This window comes from Balearica regulorum, chromosome 4 (assembly GCF_011004875.1).
Source record: "Balearica regulorum gibbericeps isolate bBalReg1 chromosome 4, bBalReg1.pri, whole genome shotgun sequence".
Taxonomy (NCBI): Eukaryota; Metazoa; Chordata; class Aves; order Gruiformes; family Gruidae; genus Balearica; species Balearica regulorum.
This window is the reverse complement of record NC_046187.1, coordinates 82175624-82191356: the sequence shown is the minus strand read 5'-3', so window position 1 is coordinate 82191356 and position 15733 is coordinate 82175624. Positions and strand designations below refer to the sequence as shown.

General features: G+C 58.1%; 1 protein-coding gene across 16 annotated transcripts in view; it reads left to right on the top strand.

The window, feature by feature from the left end:
- DCTN1 (dynactin subunit 1) overlaps window positions 1-15733 on the top strand; it is a 77719-nt gene that overhangs the window by 45962 nt on the left and 16024 nt on the right. For 5 of the 16 annotated variants that reach the window (XM_075752930.1, XM_075752931.1, XM_075752932.1 and 2 more), the window contains 7 exons: window positions 2105-2122; window positions 6326-6346; window positions 9257-9445; window positions 11019-11057; window positions 12650-12847; window positions 14123-14327; window positions 15407-15485. In XM_075752930.1, the coding sequence (XP_075609045.1) occupies window positions 2105-2122; window positions 6326-6346; window positions 9257-9445; window positions 11019-11057; window positions 12650-12847; window positions 14123-14327; window positions 15407-15485 (749 nt within the window). Of the gene's footprint in view, window positions 1-1605; window positions 2123-6325; window positions 6347-9256; window positions 9446-11018; window positions 11058-12649; window positions 12848-14122; window positions 14328-15406; window positions 15486-15733 lie in introns of those variants that run through there. The other 11 variants (XM_075752935.1, XM_075752927.1, XM_075752929.1 and 8 more) reach the window with 6 other exon arrangements.

The window sequence follows — 15733 nt, the reverse complement described above, 5'->3', positions numbered from 1 at the left end:
CTTTGCTCATGTCTGCCCCTCGGGTGTAATTACAAAGCGATTGAACCTTCACGCGGCCTCTCCTTGGGCAGGGTGAGTGTTTTTAAGCTCCCGCAGAGTCATCCTGGAGGCTTCCTGCAGCCTAACGGGAGCGTAGGGCTGCGAGGGCTCTGCTCGAGGGCTCTGCTTCACCGCGGCCATGGGTTAAATCGAGGGATGCTGTTTCTCCGGGCGCAGCGGCTGCCGCGTTCCCTTCCTCGCCCGGGTGCTGCCGCGGATCCCTGTGTCTGGGGACGCCTTGTGCAGGAGGTGCCTCCTGTGCCGTGGGCTGGAGCTGCGGCCGTGGGGTGTTCCTGGGGGTCCTGCGGCAGCGTCTCTGTCCCAAATGCTACTGCTTGTTCCCAAACCTCCCCTCTGCAGTCTCTGGAGAAGATTTAGCTAATAGGCTGTGGGAGGGGGTGGCTTTTCTTTTCTTAGAAGACTTTTAAGATTCTTCTTAAACCACAGATTTTGATTTTTAGAATGTATATTTACATACACACACATATATACATCTATCTATCTATCTCTATTTTAATCTTCTCAACTGTCAAAGCCTCAGTCCAGGCAGAACATCTGTGAAGGCACCAGAGATGCTCATTTTCCCAACTCAGAAGTTATGGAGAAGGCAAAGCCCACCGCAGCTAACGGCTCTCGCAGTCGGGAGCAGACTCTCCGCAGCATGGCACGCAGCGGGGTTTTAACCTGCTGGTGAAAGTTGCTTTAAGGACTTTTTCCAATAGATGGCAAGGAACTATTTAAGGACAGTTGCTGCTGTGGGCGAGCCCGAGTCAGCCTGGGAAGCACCAGAAAATGATGGAATTGAGATGGGAATTGTCAGTATTGGGAAAGGAGGTCCATGTTCACACGCGTGTACATTAATACACAGAATAAGAGATGCGCGTGCCTGTGAAAGGGACTGATACCCCAAGGGCCGGGATCGCCAGCGTGCGGTGGGCTCGGGGCATTGAGATTCATAACGAGTTTGCGGTGAGATCTTGCTCGAAGTGTTACCCGTTGCTTTGGCATTTAGACTCCGGTGTGGCAGCCCTGCTGGAGCGCTGGTCCAGGCACAACAAGGGTGCCAAGCAGGAATTCGGGGTTTGGGCTCAGCAGCGCGGTCAGGCTCAGGCACGGCCGTCTGGCTGATGTGCCCAACGCCGTGCCGGGTGGCAGTGCTCGGTGGTGGGGGCTGCGTTAGGGCAGGGGTTCTCTGGGGCCAGTCCTGCCGTGGGGACTTCCCTGGCATCCTCGGCCGTGCAGGGGTGCATCGAGCTCCTCGGGAATGAATCCCTGCATTGGCAGGGGACACGGGGCTGGGGCCGCGAGGGTGGGAGTCGGGCTGGGTGGTGAACGACCGCGCCGCAAGATGGATGCTGCATCTGTCTGTCTGCCCGGGCTCAGCTCCGTCCATCTGCCCGGGCTCAGCTCCCTCCATCTGTCTGGGCTCAGGGGATTTGCTCGCGAGGTCCCAGCTGCCCCTCGGGCCGGCATGGCCGCGGCGGCGCGTAGGCACGGGGCGGGCTGGGCTGCGGGCAGGAGAGGTTTGTGGGGCGCCGCGTGCATGCGTGGATGCCGAGCGGAGGGACGGAGCCGGCCGGACCCACCGGCGAGGCGGCCGAGCCGGGGTGTTGCTAAGCTACTGAGGATCCCTCGCCCGAGAGGAGCATCGCCCGCCGCCGGCTCCGTGCAGCATCCCCGGCGCGGGGAGGAGAGACCCGCTGGCGGTGATGTAATGAGCCACCGGGGCGGTGGTTGGAGACACCGTCGGAGCGAGGACGAGCGGCCGCTGCTCCGGCGCCTGGCATGGGCCCCTGCGGCTCCGGCGCACCGCAGCCCCGCTGAGCAGCCGCGTCCGTAGCAGCCGGCGCTGCGGGAGAGGCGTTTGCTGGATTACCGGGGCGGATGGCGAGCGGATAGAGGGAAGCCGCAGCCATTTGCAAGCGCTGCCGGGCTGCCCGTGCTCCCGAGACACAGCCGCCGAGAGCCGCATTGTTGTGACCGAGTGTGCTAACAGTCTCTCTCTGCCTCCCCGTTTCCCTTTCTCTCTCTCTCTCCGTCTGTCTTTTCTGCAATGATGAGGCAGGCCCCGGCAACACGGAAGGTACAATCTGCTGCTGTATCCACCCCGTCATTGCTAACGCTGCTTCTGAACGTACCTTGTTTTGCTCTTTTTATTTATTTTTATTTTCCTTTTTTTGTGTGTTAATGCTGCTGAGCTTTATTTGCTAGTTTGATTCGGTTTCAGGTGCCTGTGGGCAGACGGGGTGGTGGTGGGGAGGTTGCTGAACGAGAAAGCAGCATCGTATAATGTCTCGCTTTTCCTTTCAAGTTTCCGTTCAAGTCATTTCTCCATTCCTCTGCCTGTGCCTGTGTTGCATGCAGCATCTCTGCAGCTCGGCTGGGCCCCGGTGGCATCCCTGCCGCCGGAGGTGCTGGTGCTTGGCGTCTGGGAGTTGCACGTTAATAATAACATTTTTCCTGCCTTAGCGATGCGAGCCGTGCCCTTGGGTTCTGCCTGCTTTTAGCGTTTCCAAGGGTTTGTGGTACCTGGATCCCCTGTCAAGCTGGCGTTTCTGCGGGTTGCAGCATGGACTCCGGTTTGTGCTCTGGTAGTGTCCTATATGTTTATTTTTAGCGTAACCAGGATATCGCTGTTCGGCTTAAAGAGAAATCCTGATAATTTTTGCCTGATCTCAAAGAAGTGAAAACCAAAGGCACAAACGCGCAACTTCAGCTGGCCGTGCTGTGTCAGCGAGAAGACTTTGCCGGTTTATTAACGTTACAGTCAATGCTCTTCATTTATGTATGTGGGTCCTTGAGCTCACCAAATACGGCGAAATACTTTGCGATGTGGTGATTACTTTAAGAGCTCCTGTTTAATCCGCTCCTGAATGAAAAGTTTTACCCAGGCTGATTTTCCTCTGCCTCCAGCAGCAGGGTGGAGCGTGGGGCTCCCTGTCTGGCAGGGAGCTTTACAAATCCGACCGCCACTTGATTTCATCCTGCTTTTCCTGTCGTTACTGCCCCTTGCACGTGCTGTCTCTGTACGGGCTCACGCCTGCGAGAGGGTGCACGTGCAAGGTGTTGGCGGTTGTTTTAAAACGCAAAGTTTCTTGCAGCGTGTACCCAGCAATAACGCTCGGTTAATGCCCGGGCATCCACTCCGGCGGCTGCAGCCCCGCTCAGGGGTGCGCGCTGCTGGACACCCTCGTGGAAACTCCGTGGGAAATCTCTGCAGCAGCAGTTCCAGTCGGAGAAGTTCTGCTTCTCTGCATCAGAAGCCCCCGAAGTTTCTCCAGCAGAAGCGCTCAGCGATGCAGTGCCAGTCCTGCCCGGTGCAAGGTGATGCTAATACAGGTGCGCTCGTCCGTAGCCGTGACGGTGCCAACGCTCCGTGCTCCTGCCTGGGTCGAGACTCCTGCGCTCGGAGTGGAGCCGAGTTAGGAGGGACCTGCAGGACCTGCGTCTGCAGCCCGGTGATCGAGATGGGCGATGCCGGCTCCACCGCGGGCAGTCGTTGGTAGCCAGGAGGAGTTCTGCCAGATTTCTTGCTGCTAGAAGCGAAGTTTGTGTCTGAGTGCGTCTGTTCTGAGCCCCAGATGCTCTCCTGGCTCCTGAGTGCAGGACCTGCCAAGGCAACAAAGATTGTATAACGTCATCAAATATTTATGCAGCAACATTACGCAGCAGAGTTCAGAACTGCCAGATGAAATGTTGGTGGCACAGCTGGGTGGTGCAGAGCATCCCGGGATCCGGGAGGGCCCCAAGTTTTTTGTATTCAGCTACTACACAGTCTGGAGCCTGGTGGGGCTTCGAGCGTCTGGTCCCAGCTCCCGAGCAGGGCTCCCGGGTGCTCCCGGAGCCGTGAAGAGCTTTGTCGGCGGAGTCCTGCTGCCTCCCTCCTGCGCGCCGTCTCCTCGCCGGCCGGGTGCCGTACCCCAACGCCAGCGTCCCGGTCCAGCCTTTCCGCCAGCGGCTCGGCCGCGCTTCGCAGAGCGCAGCTGGTGAATTGCTGACTCAAGGCGTGCCGTGTGGCAGCCGGAGGGACAGGAGGATGGCCGGGGCGGTGGGGAGCCCGGTCGCCCCCCGGCCCTGCCTGAGAGCAGCAGGGTGTTGCTCTGCCCCCTCGCCAAGGAGCCGCTCGCCCGGGGATCTCAGAGTCTTCGCGTGGCGTTACGTGGAGGGGGCCCCAAACGGCCCGACGCCTTACGCCAGAGCAGGCGTGAGACCAGGGTTCATCTCGCTCCCTTAGCGTGGCTAGCTTCCAGAGAAGGTTACCAAGAGGTTTCTCCCTTTTTTAAGGGTTCGGTGTGGTTTGAGTCGGGGAAGATGCTCGGCGTCTCCCTGCCCCGTCACACAGCTGGAGAAGGGTTCAGTGTCACTCGTTGAGTGTTTCCCCCGACGTCCGGCTGCTGCCGCGGGCAGCACTGAGCTGTGCTGCGAATGCAGAGACTTGGTTGCCGGTGTGGAACGCCCCAGCCCGTGTCTGCCACGCACCGGGGTGCTTTCGGTGCTGAGCACCGTGCCCAGGCGATGGGGGCTCGCTTGAGTTCCTCCGCTGCCGGCTGTGTCGGGAGCCACGTGCTTGGCAAGGGGTGGAAGCACCTCCTGGTGCATGGCTTGCAAAGGCCCCGAGGCAGGGGGGTTTTCAGAGCATTCTCAGATTTTTGGTGCCACTCAGTGTGATCTTTATTTGGTAGGACCTTTGAGAGATGCTGGAGTGCTCCTGGAGAGCTTATACCTCTGCTCCTAAATCAGTCCTGTATTTATCTGAGGGTTTTAAGCTTTTACTGTTGTCATTACATTTTCCTGGCAAATTTTGCCGAGCGGAAGATGTTATCGAAGATGAGTATCTTCCCTCAGTAATGAAACGGGCCTCCTGTTGAGTGCAGCCTTTTAGAAAGGGCTGGAAGTGAGCAAAATAGGATTTAGCCTAAGTAATGCAATAGCTAATCAGCTATTTAGAAGCAATAACCCATCCAGTTCTAATCTATATTTAAAAAAAGAGTAGCTATAAGATCTCTCGGCTGATTTATCAAGGCCTTGGGTAGGAATACGACCACTGCTTCTGAATATCAGAGGGAAGCTGCGGTGCTGGCTGCGGTGCTGAGCCTCTGGCTCGCAGGGGCTGAGCCTTTGCCGATGGGCTGGTACGGCCCAATCTCCGGCTCACGCCTGCATCCTCGGTAGGATCGTACGGCAGCGTTGTTATTGATCTTTTCTGCTCTTGGTTACTTTAAGCTGTGGATTAGGTCACAGAATAGGAAAAGCAGCAGAATGTGAGAAGCTTTCCAGCTGCAGGCGGAGAGCAGACGTCCCTGCCAGCAGTGCCCTCTGCCCAGTCCCACGGCTTCCAGCACCCCGGGGCTCCCTGCCCGCACCCGTGTGCTGCCCGTCCAGCTTCCCGCTGCCAGCCTCACCGTTACCTGTCGTTACATCCGTTACGGTTGGATTATTTGTTAACGGGAAAAATGTTTGTTACCTGATGCGTAAGGGCACAGCGCGGATGGGCTGAGATAGGCAGGGTGGCCTCCCTGCCCTACATGCGATGGTTGCGTTTCTGCCGTGCTGCACGTGCAAACGGTGGGTGTATCGGGGGGCGGAGGGGCCTGCCTTGCAGTCGGTGGGTGCATTTATTTCCAGGAATGAAAAGAAATTGTGGAAGTGTTTGAGAAGCAGCTCCATGTTGTCCCTGATGAGAGAGAAATAGAGCCCGGGGGCTCCAGCATCTCTGTGGGCAGCTGGTTTGGTGATGCTCTGGTTCCTTCAAAAAAAAAAAAAAACAAAAAAGAGGAGGGGAAAAAAAGAATAAACCCCTTTCAACCTCATGCTCAAGTGACCTCTCGAAAGGCGTGTTGAGTTAAACCTTGTCAGCAGAACCTGGTGAACCCTGAGCAGCTCCGCAGGAGCGTGGCTGCGCGTCTCCAGGCTGACAGGGCAGCCCAGGTTTGGCCTTTGAAGCGAAAGATCTCTTAGAAGGCAGAGGTGCAGTGGGCCTTCTCCCCGGTGCTGGAGCTCGCTGAGCTGGAGCTCGAGGCGAGAACCCTGACCGGGAGGCTGAGCCCCGCCGGGTCCGTTCCGCTGTTTGCTCTGCTAGCGGGGTCCTGCCCGGAGCTGCGCGGGGAGCGCGGGGTGGTGAGCTCCTCCACCCGCTGCCACGCACACTAACTGCCCTGATGTCTTTTGTCTCCTTTACCTCGTTCTCTGCTGCATCTGCTGCTGCGCTGCTGCGGTCTGTCCCTCTGCTCCTGTCTGTCCCTGTATGAATGTCTCTCCTCTGCCTTCCGCTCCCGTTGCCCTCCAGACCACCGCCCGGCGGCCCAAGGTGAGCAGCTGCGGTCGGGGGGCACCGAGCACCCCCGGCGTGTTAAATCGGGGCTCGTTGGGCGCTAACCCAGACGTGCGTTTTCTGTTGTCCTCCCAGCTCGGCGTGCAGAGCCTGGAGGAGCTCACGGGAGCTCCAGAGGAGCTTTGTGCTCTTGGCCAGAGCTCCCGTGACGGCATGGAGCGTAAAAGCGGTGTAGCGATGCCCAGTCCGGCTGGCTGGCAGAGCATGCTGCTTGGCAGCCCTCTTCGTGGTGCTGCTGGCTTCTCCCTGCCTGCCCTTTCACGCTGCACTCCAGGGAGGGCTTTCTGTTCACTGGCGTTACGGGAAGCTCACACCAGGGCAGGGGCGGATTCATTCCATCCCAGGGCAGCTGGGATCCCGGCTGCCGGGCACCTAGCTTTCCCCTCCGGAAAAGATCTCGTTAACTGTCGCTTTGGCAGCGTAGGGCAGAGCCCCGGCTGAGATCGGACTTCATGGCAGGGGGGAAATATTTGAACACAGTGTCAGGAGGAGAGGCCACCGCTCCTTCCATAGGTTAAAATTTCCCCTGAAGGAAATCCCCTCTGCCCCCCCAGCGCTTGAGGCACGCAGGGATTTTGCTGTGAGCCCAGGGATGCGTTTGCAGTGAGGCAGAGAAGTGAGCTCAAGGGAAGCAGCTTTTGTGCGCTGGTGGGGACTTTCAGCCGGTTTCCAATCCCTTTGCCAGGGCACGTCCTGCAGAGCTCTCAGCAGATCGCGCTTGAACGATGTTCTTGTTCTCCGCAGCCTGTGGTGGAGAGCAGCCGTGAGCAGAGGTCCTGTGTGACCTCCTGCTCCTTTGGCCTCACATCTACGCTGGGCAGGAGGTGATGGGGTTGAAGAGGCCCCCACACGCCTGTTGGGACCAGAGCTGTTGCCACGTTGACCGGCTGCTCTGGCACTCCGCAGCGTTGAGAGCCCCTCTCAAGCTGTTCCATCCCATTTTGGTTGGGCTCACAGATGTGTCCACACCAGACAGACAGTTGTCAGGCCGCTTCCTCTGGCAGCTTGGACCTGCCAGGGTGGCTGGGAATGGGTTTTCAAGAGGAACCATCAGTGAAGTTGGCCGGTAGCTGTGCAGAGGGCTCCAGGAGATGCTGTGCTGCAGTTTGGCCCTTTCTGGAAGAGAGCATGTCCCTTGGACCTCCCCTGAGCCCGACTGCCAAGGTTGAGCCACAGGTCTCCAAAGCTTTCTAGCTCTTCAGGTGCAATGAGCAGCGGGACCGTACCAGCGTGTCCCTGGCCGTGCTGCTCCGTCTCCACAGAAGGTTTTTAATCCCCAGAGCAGCAGGAACAAGAACAACGCCCTTGTCCCGAGCAGCGTATTTCTTGGAGGGCAGCGCGTGGGGCTTGGTGCCACGGAGACTGTTCCCAGCCTGGGGCTCACGCTGGCCCCGGGAGAGCCCGGGATGGCGCCTGGGAGGGGAAGGCTGAGCTGCCTGCCCGGCCATGGGGCGTTCACCGACTGCAGTCGGCTCAGCTCAGATTTGCCTGAAACAGGCTAGGAGTTGGCAGAAGGTCCAACTGCAGCATGGCAAGCGAGCGCCTGGTTTCCACGTCCTGCCGCCACTTTAGCGGGCGGGCGCAGCGGTGTCGATGCTGCACCCGTCCTGGCAGCGCCAGTGCCCGGCCAGCCTTAGTTGAGCCACGCGCCTTGCAAAACTGCAATGCACCAAAAAGCCAATCTCGAGGAGTAAAATAAAAGGTCAGGAAATTAATTTACACAGCGCTAGATGCCACCGAGGTAAGCGCTCCAGAAATACAGGTCTGTGAGGAGAACAACGGAGGTTTCCGGTGGACCCGGTGCTTTCCTGGGCTCTGGTGAACTCTTGCTACTCTGTCATCTTCTGTTCTCCTAAAATTCGGTGCTTCGTCACCCCAGCTGGTGTAGCTGCAAACAGAGGGTGCACACTTGGACGCCTGCCGCGGCACGTCCCCAGCGAGCTGCCCGTGGCACTGGCACACGTGCGTGGGCACGCAGACACAGCAGCACCTGACGCAGGCTCCTGCCAGTGCTGAGCTGCAGATGTGTCCAGATGTGGAGGATGGACAGGGGCGAAACCTTCCCCACTCCCGTCTCGGTGTGCTTTGGGGTTGTGCTGTCTCATCCTCTGGAGCTGGAACCCCAAAACCTCTGAGCGTGTTTCCACTCTGCAGACGCTAGCGAGGACCCCCGTTAGTGCCCGCTCCAGTGCCCTCCGGCATGGCACGCTCGCGTGGCGGGCAGGGTCTGCCCTGTGTCCCGGCCCCTGGCGTGTGAGCTGGCCTTGCCGTGAAGGGCAGGGAGACGGGTCTGCACCCGCAGCAGCAGCGTGGGTAGATGTGGTAGCGCAAGGAAATAAATGCGACAGGGTTTGTAGGGAGAGGCAATCTTTTATTGTCCCTGCTAGTGCAGGAGGGAGGAGATGGACTCCTCCCGTCTCTGGCCTGAAGCAGGACTTGTGTCCTCAGAAAAAGATCCGGTTTGGTTTTTTAACGATGTCAGTGGTGTAAGGGAATTTTACCTTTCCCTTCAACAACTGATTACCGGTGAGTTTTGGCCAAGCCAGACTCCTCCGGGCGCAGCGTAAGACCACAACGTTCACGCTGCCGGGCAGTCTCTGCAGTCCTCGGCACGCTGCAGGTCTGGGAGCAGCACAGGTGCGGATGTGCTCCGTCCGGCCAGAGCTGTTTTGCCCTTGATGCCCCCGCTGTCACCGTGCTCCGGGTTTCATCTGTGCCAGAAATGCAAGTCTGGGAGACAGTGGCTGACCTGGAGAAACACCCTGGCGAAAGGAAACCAGAGCTGAAGTGGTGTTGAAGAGCACAGGGAGATGGACCGGTCGTGGAAGCATCGTCCCCTTGAAACATGCTCATCTGACTTTCTCCCTTGACCATCTTGTTTTGCAGCCCACCCGGACCCCCAATTCTGCGGCATCCAGCGGCACGGCCGGGCCCTCGGGCTCAGCCTCTGCCTCCGGCGGGGAGATGAGCAGCAGCGAGCCCAGCACGCCTGCTCAGACGCCGCTGGTGGCCCCGGTTATCCCAACTCCCTCCCTGACCTCTCCGGTGGCACCTCCGGTTCCCTCACCCACAAAGGTAAGCTGCGGCCGAGGTAAGCCTGCAGCTCTGCCGCTGTGCGGGGGGGTAGCTCCCAAGGGGAGGAGGAGGAGGAGGAGGGAAAGGGGAGCAAGAGCTTGTGTGACCACCTGTAAGAGTCTGCGGGGTTTAGACACCACGGTCTGCGGGAGGAGCAGAGCCGCTGGGGACAGAGGGGAGTGTGCGGGGCTTGGCGGGGAGCTCGCCCAGGGGCCGACGCACCAAAGCTGGCAGGACGCTTCCGAGGAGAAGATGCCGTAGCTTAGTTCGGTTCCCGATGCATGTTCGTCCTTCCCGGGTCCCCACGTGGCAGCAGAGCAGTTTGGGGCATGAAGGTGCTGGGGGTCAAGGCTCCAGCGGGAGCGTGAACGTGCCGGTGAGGGGGGGGCTCGACCGCGTTAAATCCAGAGGGGACCTGCCCGCTCCACCCACCGCCCTTGGGTGAGCTGGAGCCGATGTGCCAGTGCGCTTGGGAACGCTCCTGCCTTGAGGTACAAAACCCCTTGGAGAGGTCCAATGTTTCCCAAACTTGGATGTTTCTAATAATTATATCAGCATAGTTATTCCATTTTTGATCTTTAAAATAGTTTTTCATTACTTCCGTCCTGCTTTGTATTAATTAGATAAAATTAGAGCTTGTGAGAGATTTGGGGCACGAGGGCAAAGAATGAATAGCAGGAGAGGGCAGAGAGCTCGCACAGAGGTTGTGCATCGAGGGGAAAGGCATCGCTCAGTGGGAGGAGGCGATGTCCCCACTCCCCCCAGGTGCCCACAAGGACTCTGCTAACGGGTTTATCTACCTGTGCAAAACCTGTTCTCCTGATAGATTCGGTGGCATCTGTACGTCCAGGGTCGGGAAGGCAGCAGGGGAGAAATCCGTGTGGTTTTCCTACGCTGCTTGACATTGCGCAGGAATTGTTTTTCCAAATCTGTTCCTTAGTGTCACCCGGTTTTGGGATTTTAAGCTCTAGTCACGGGGCTGCTTTAACCTTGAGCTGCGGCCAAGGGGGGGTCACGTCCCCTTCTCCCACCCTCGCTCGCGCTGTTTGCCCAGGTACCGCTGCGCCGGCATCAGCGTTTCCCTGGCCGTGGGAGCTGATCTGGCCAAAAAAGCAGCAGCAAACGCAGGATCGGTTTTCCCTGGTGGGAGCTCACCCGGGATCACGTGGATGCTGCGGTGAAGAGCTCTGGGGGCTCTGCCGCTGACGGGCTGAATCGCCCTGCCCTGGGGGAATGGCGCAGCGCTGACCCTTACTTACAGAACGTAAAAAGGAGGGGACGCTGGGGGGAACTGGGGTTCTCTTTAAACGGCACTGGGCTTTCCTCAAAGGCGTGCGGTGATGGGGAACAGGGCGACAGACGCGAGTGGCAGCGCGGGATGTTCCGGCTGGCGTTAGGGAAGAGTTCTCGTGGTGAGGGTGGTCAAACGCTGGGATGGGAATAGAGCAGCCTGGCCAGCGGGACCCCCGCCCCCCTCTCAGTTATTCCCGTTCTGTAGAACAGGAGTGCACGTTAGCCGTGTGATTTCTGTTCAAGACAAGCCAGCGTAACCAAAGGTATTTTCTGTCTCCAGAGCAGCTTGGCAGAGTCTCGGTGTCTCCACGAAGGCCAGGTGACCGCTGCCCCGAGGCTCTGGTTTGACGAGCGTGCATGTAGAAATCACCCCGTCAGCTCCGTGTCGGGGAGCCGAGGGTTTTGCCTTGACCTAACTCGCTCTGACTTGGTGCTGCTTGAGTGGCGTTTCCCTTCCTGCCGGGGCAGTTCTCTGCTGGCAGCGCAGCCGTGTACAAACATGGTGCCAGCCTGTGTTTTAAGGCGAGTGGGGTGTGCCATTCCCTTGGAGCAAAGAGGTTTGTGGCAGAGAGCCCTTACAGCTGGGGGAATGCCACCCCCGAGGGGGCTGTGTTTGCATCCAACTAGTCCCTGCAGGGGCTCCAGGAAAGCTGGAGAGGGGCTGGTGACAAGGGCAGGGAGGGACAGGCCAAGGGGAATGGCCTGAAGCTGCAGGAGGGGAGATGGAGATGGGATGGGAGGCAGCAATCCTTCCCTGTGAGGGTGCTGAGGCCCTGGCACAGGGTGCCCAGAGAAGCTGTGGCTGCCCCTGGCTCCCTGGCAGTGTTCAAGGCCAGGTTGGATGGGGCTTTGGGCAACCTGGGCTAGTGGAGGGTGTCCCTGCCCATGGCAGGGGTGGCACTGGGTGGGCTGTGGGGTCCCTGCCCACCCAGACCAGGCTGCGGTTCTGGGATTCTGTGATCTTGCAGGAAATCTCAAGCCTATGTCCCTTCTCCATGCACCAGCTTTCATTTCAGCTGGCTTTGGTCTCAAGGTAACGCTGCCGGACCGAGCTGTGGTGCTGGGTCACCGCGCAGCCGTTCCTGGCCCGTTGTGTTCTGGTGTAGTATCCTCCTCGGGCTGCGTCTTTTACTACGAGTAAATCTGGTTTCACCACGAAGCCCAACTAACGCAGCCTTGGAGCAGGAGAGGGGTGAATTCAGAGGGGTGCTGGCCAGCCAGCACCGCCGCAGGAGCGGCCCCAGGCACCCTCCTCGGTGCGGGCAAGGGGCTGGGAAAGGCTCGGAGAAGCTCCGGGTAGGGAGCAGCTCGCCCAGGCGCAGTGAAGTTGCGGCATGATGCACAGCTTGAGATGCACCCTACGTGTGTGTGTGAGCACGTTCCTGAGTTACACGCTAATAATAATAACAACTAAACCCACTGGCCGCTGTAAGCCCGACCGTCGTGCACGTTGGTTTGATGAAGCCTTTCGGTAAGATCTGGTTCTGCTTACGAAGACGTGTTTCTCACACGCCATTGCACTCCTCTGGCCCTCGGGGCGGGAGGAGAGTTGCTGAGGGGTGAGTTGGAACGTGTTAGTGGTGGTGGTGGGGTGGTTCAGGGCTTTAGGCATCCATAGATCCCAGGGAAGCCAAAAGCAAGGTGCTCGGGGGCTTTTGCTGGCCAAAAGGGTTTTGTCAGTGTGCCAGGGAACATTTATCACGTGTTGTACGCGTAGTAAAAATCAGCAGGTTAAAATGACAGACGGACTCTGCAAGTGTAGAGTGACGTGTTCTTCTGAACGTGCCCCCGTGACGATGCCCACCCAGGCTAACGACGGGTCAGGGTCTGTGCAGGCTACAGGAGCGTATCCGGAGCTCGCTCCAAAGGATGCTGCCGCTCCTTTTGGTAATTCTTGGTTTGATGTTGTAGGAGGAGGAGAATTTGCGTTCTCAAGTCAGGGACCTGGAGGAGAAATTGGAGACTCTGAAGATAAAGCGAAATGAAGACAAGGCAAAGCTTAAAGAGCTGGAGAAGTACAAGATCCAGCTGGAGCAGGTGCAAGAATGGAAGAGCAAAATGCAAGAGCAACAGGCTGATCTGCAGAAACGATTAAAGGAGGCCAAAAAGGTGAGCTCTCCGGGGAGCTGGGCAGCTCCGGTTCTGGGCTTGCACAGGGAGCCGCGATTCCAGGGCTAGTTCAGTTGCTGAAAATGCACGCGGGGTTTCTAATGAAACGTCAGCTAGTGTGAAACTGCGTGCTGTCCTGTCTTCTGAATGCGTGCTGGGTCCTCAAATAGCCTCTGACCTCACATATCGTGGTTCTCTCCGGTGTAGACATTGATTTCGGTATTGAGCTGCCAGTGCAAACGCCAGACGCAGTCAGGCTACGCTGCGTGTTTGATGCGGCGTGCCAGCGAGGGTCTGGTCCATCAGCGCGGTAGCACATGCAGCTTGTCCTGGAGCTGAAGTCACGGCTCTGTTCTCTAACCACACCGGGTGCCAGAGCAGACAGAGCAGGGTCCCAGCCCGATCGCAGGGTCCCAGTCTGCCTCAGCCGCTGAGCGCGGGCGTGCGAATCCTCCCCACTCCGGTGTCGGGGTGTAAATGGGTGCCCCCTCCCCCAGGTGCTGTTGCTTTTCTGGCCTGCTCTGGAGCAGGTTCCTCTCTCTGTTTGCTTCCCCGGGAAGTCCTGATCCCAACTTTCTAATGTAGACTTTAATTTCTTAAAACCCATCTCCCTTTAGCTAAACTAAGCCATTTTGAGCTCCTGCCCTGCAGGGCTGGCTGGTGTGAGTCACTGCCAGCGAAAGCCACGGGGCTTCGGAGCTAATGGAGAATCCTAGTTGCTCGTTATGGAGAACGTTTCTGCTGTGGCCACTCTGCTCCTGCTGTTGGGTGTCGTTTGCAACATCTGCTGCAGGCCAGCCATTTCCCTCTTTCCCTTCTCCCCAGGGATGGGTGACCTGTGCTTCACGCAGCCGCTCCCAGGCAGACGGTGGGATGCCGGCCGTGCTGGCAAAGGGGCTTTTGCTTCTCTCTGCCCTGGTTTTCCAGGGCAGATTCTTGGGTTGTTTCCCCAGTGATTTATTTGCTTGTCTGCTCCAGTACAAGCCTACGTATTTCTGTCTTCATACCTGTGTCTCCTCGCCTGCAGATCGCTTTTCTGCTGGGCTCTTTTGTGGATGGGAGCAGGCGTGAAGCAGGGGATGGGGGAGACGGGCACCCCGGAGCAGTGGCAGCGGTCCTTCCCCTCTAGCCCAGATCAGATGTTGTTAATCGGACTTGATCCTCCCGCGAGAGAGCCATGAGAGCCATAATTGTCCGAGGCTCGTTGTGAGAGGTGTCTCTCCGTCATTGGCCTTGGGCTCCCGGGTCTTCTCACTCACGTGTGCTTGACCGCAGGAAGCCAAAGATGCCTTGGAAGCCAAGGAGCGGTACATGGAGGAGATGGCAGACACCGCCGATGCGATTGAAATGGCAACCCTCGACAAGGAGATGGCAGAGGAGCGAGCGGAGTCCCTGCAGCAGGAGGTGGACTCCCTGAAAGAGAAGGTGGAATATCTCACGATGGACCTGGAGATCCTGAAGCACGAGATCGAAGAGAAAGGTGGGAAGGGGTCAGCTTTTGGGAGGTCTCAGCCTGGATCCTACTGCACAGGGGAGCTCCAAAGTGGGGAGGAGAGCGCTCGGCCGCTTCAGAGCAGCAGTGGCTCCTCACTGCCGGCTGTGGGGGGCTGAGGCTTTGCCTCTGCAATTGTCCCCATCAGCCGTCGGGGCTTTCTGCTGTGTCCCCGGCCCTGCGTGGCAGGCACAGGGACGCCGTCAGACGTGGGCAGGTCAGCAGCAGCTCAGCGTCATCTTCGCTCGGGTGCCAGCCTCGCTGAGAAGGCAGAGATGGAGCTGCTGCGCTCTTAAGTCTGGGGACAAGTGTTCCTGTCCTGGGCTTAGAGGAGCTCAGGCTTAGTTTTAATGCTTGTCATTTTTCCTGGGGATGGTGGATCTCACCCCAAAAGGTGGTTTGACTGGGACAGGCTTGATGTGGGAGGTAACACAACTGCATTTGTTGCTCACCGATCCGATCTCCCAGCTTTGCACTGAGCACAGCTTCCAAACGAGCGCATTGCCCTTGTTTTGATTCTCCTGGGGCCTTTTAGCTCTTGCTGTTCAAAAATTACACACAGCAGGAAACGAGCCAGCCATTAAACGCTTGTTGTGTTGGCATTCACCTGAAACCAAAATCAAGCCCGTAGAAGCAGCCGATGATCAGGCAGGCAGGCTGAGGGATGTGACGGAAAGGTAGATGTGTTGAGGGACCGGGAAAGATGTCGGGAGGACAGGAGTAGTCTGCAGGGAGGTGTGGAAATTACTGAGGTGAGCTACGTCGTTCATTTGAGTTTGCTTTCGCTGAATTGTGAGGGCCGGGAGGGTTGAGAGCTGAGAGCACTCACGGTGCCCAGCAATGTGTAACTGCCATAGCCCAGCTCAGGGACAGTCTGCAGGTTGTTGGTGGTTCTTCATCTGCACTAACAGGCTTTGGTGGCATCGGGGGACTCTCCCTGTGAGCGCCAGCATTATGCACCAGGCTTCAGTTTTGTGCTGTTGCAGGAGAAGAACTGATGCGTTTCCCCTTAGCTGTCCTCTTAGTGGCGTTTGTGTGAGCAGAATAATGCTTCCTTCCTACTGCAGGCTCGGATGGAGCAGCGTCCAGTTACCAAGTCAAACAGTTGGAAGAGCAAAACGCGAGACTCAAGGAAGCTCTTGTAAGGTAGGAGACCACTCGTGCTCCCCAAAGGCCGGGATGCTGCCGATGAAGCTCCTTCCTGTGGCGTCTCCTGCTCTCTTGGCCTAACAGCAGTTTGTGTCAGAGCTCTGATCCAAATACTCGCCAGAGCGGCCGATGTAACACCTGCTCGCTGGGCTTGTGTTGTTTCTGTGCTCCTTTAGGCATGCAACAGAGAAGGGAAAATCTCTTGTCACAGGAGACACTCGGGAGAAAACGAGCCGCTTCAGAAA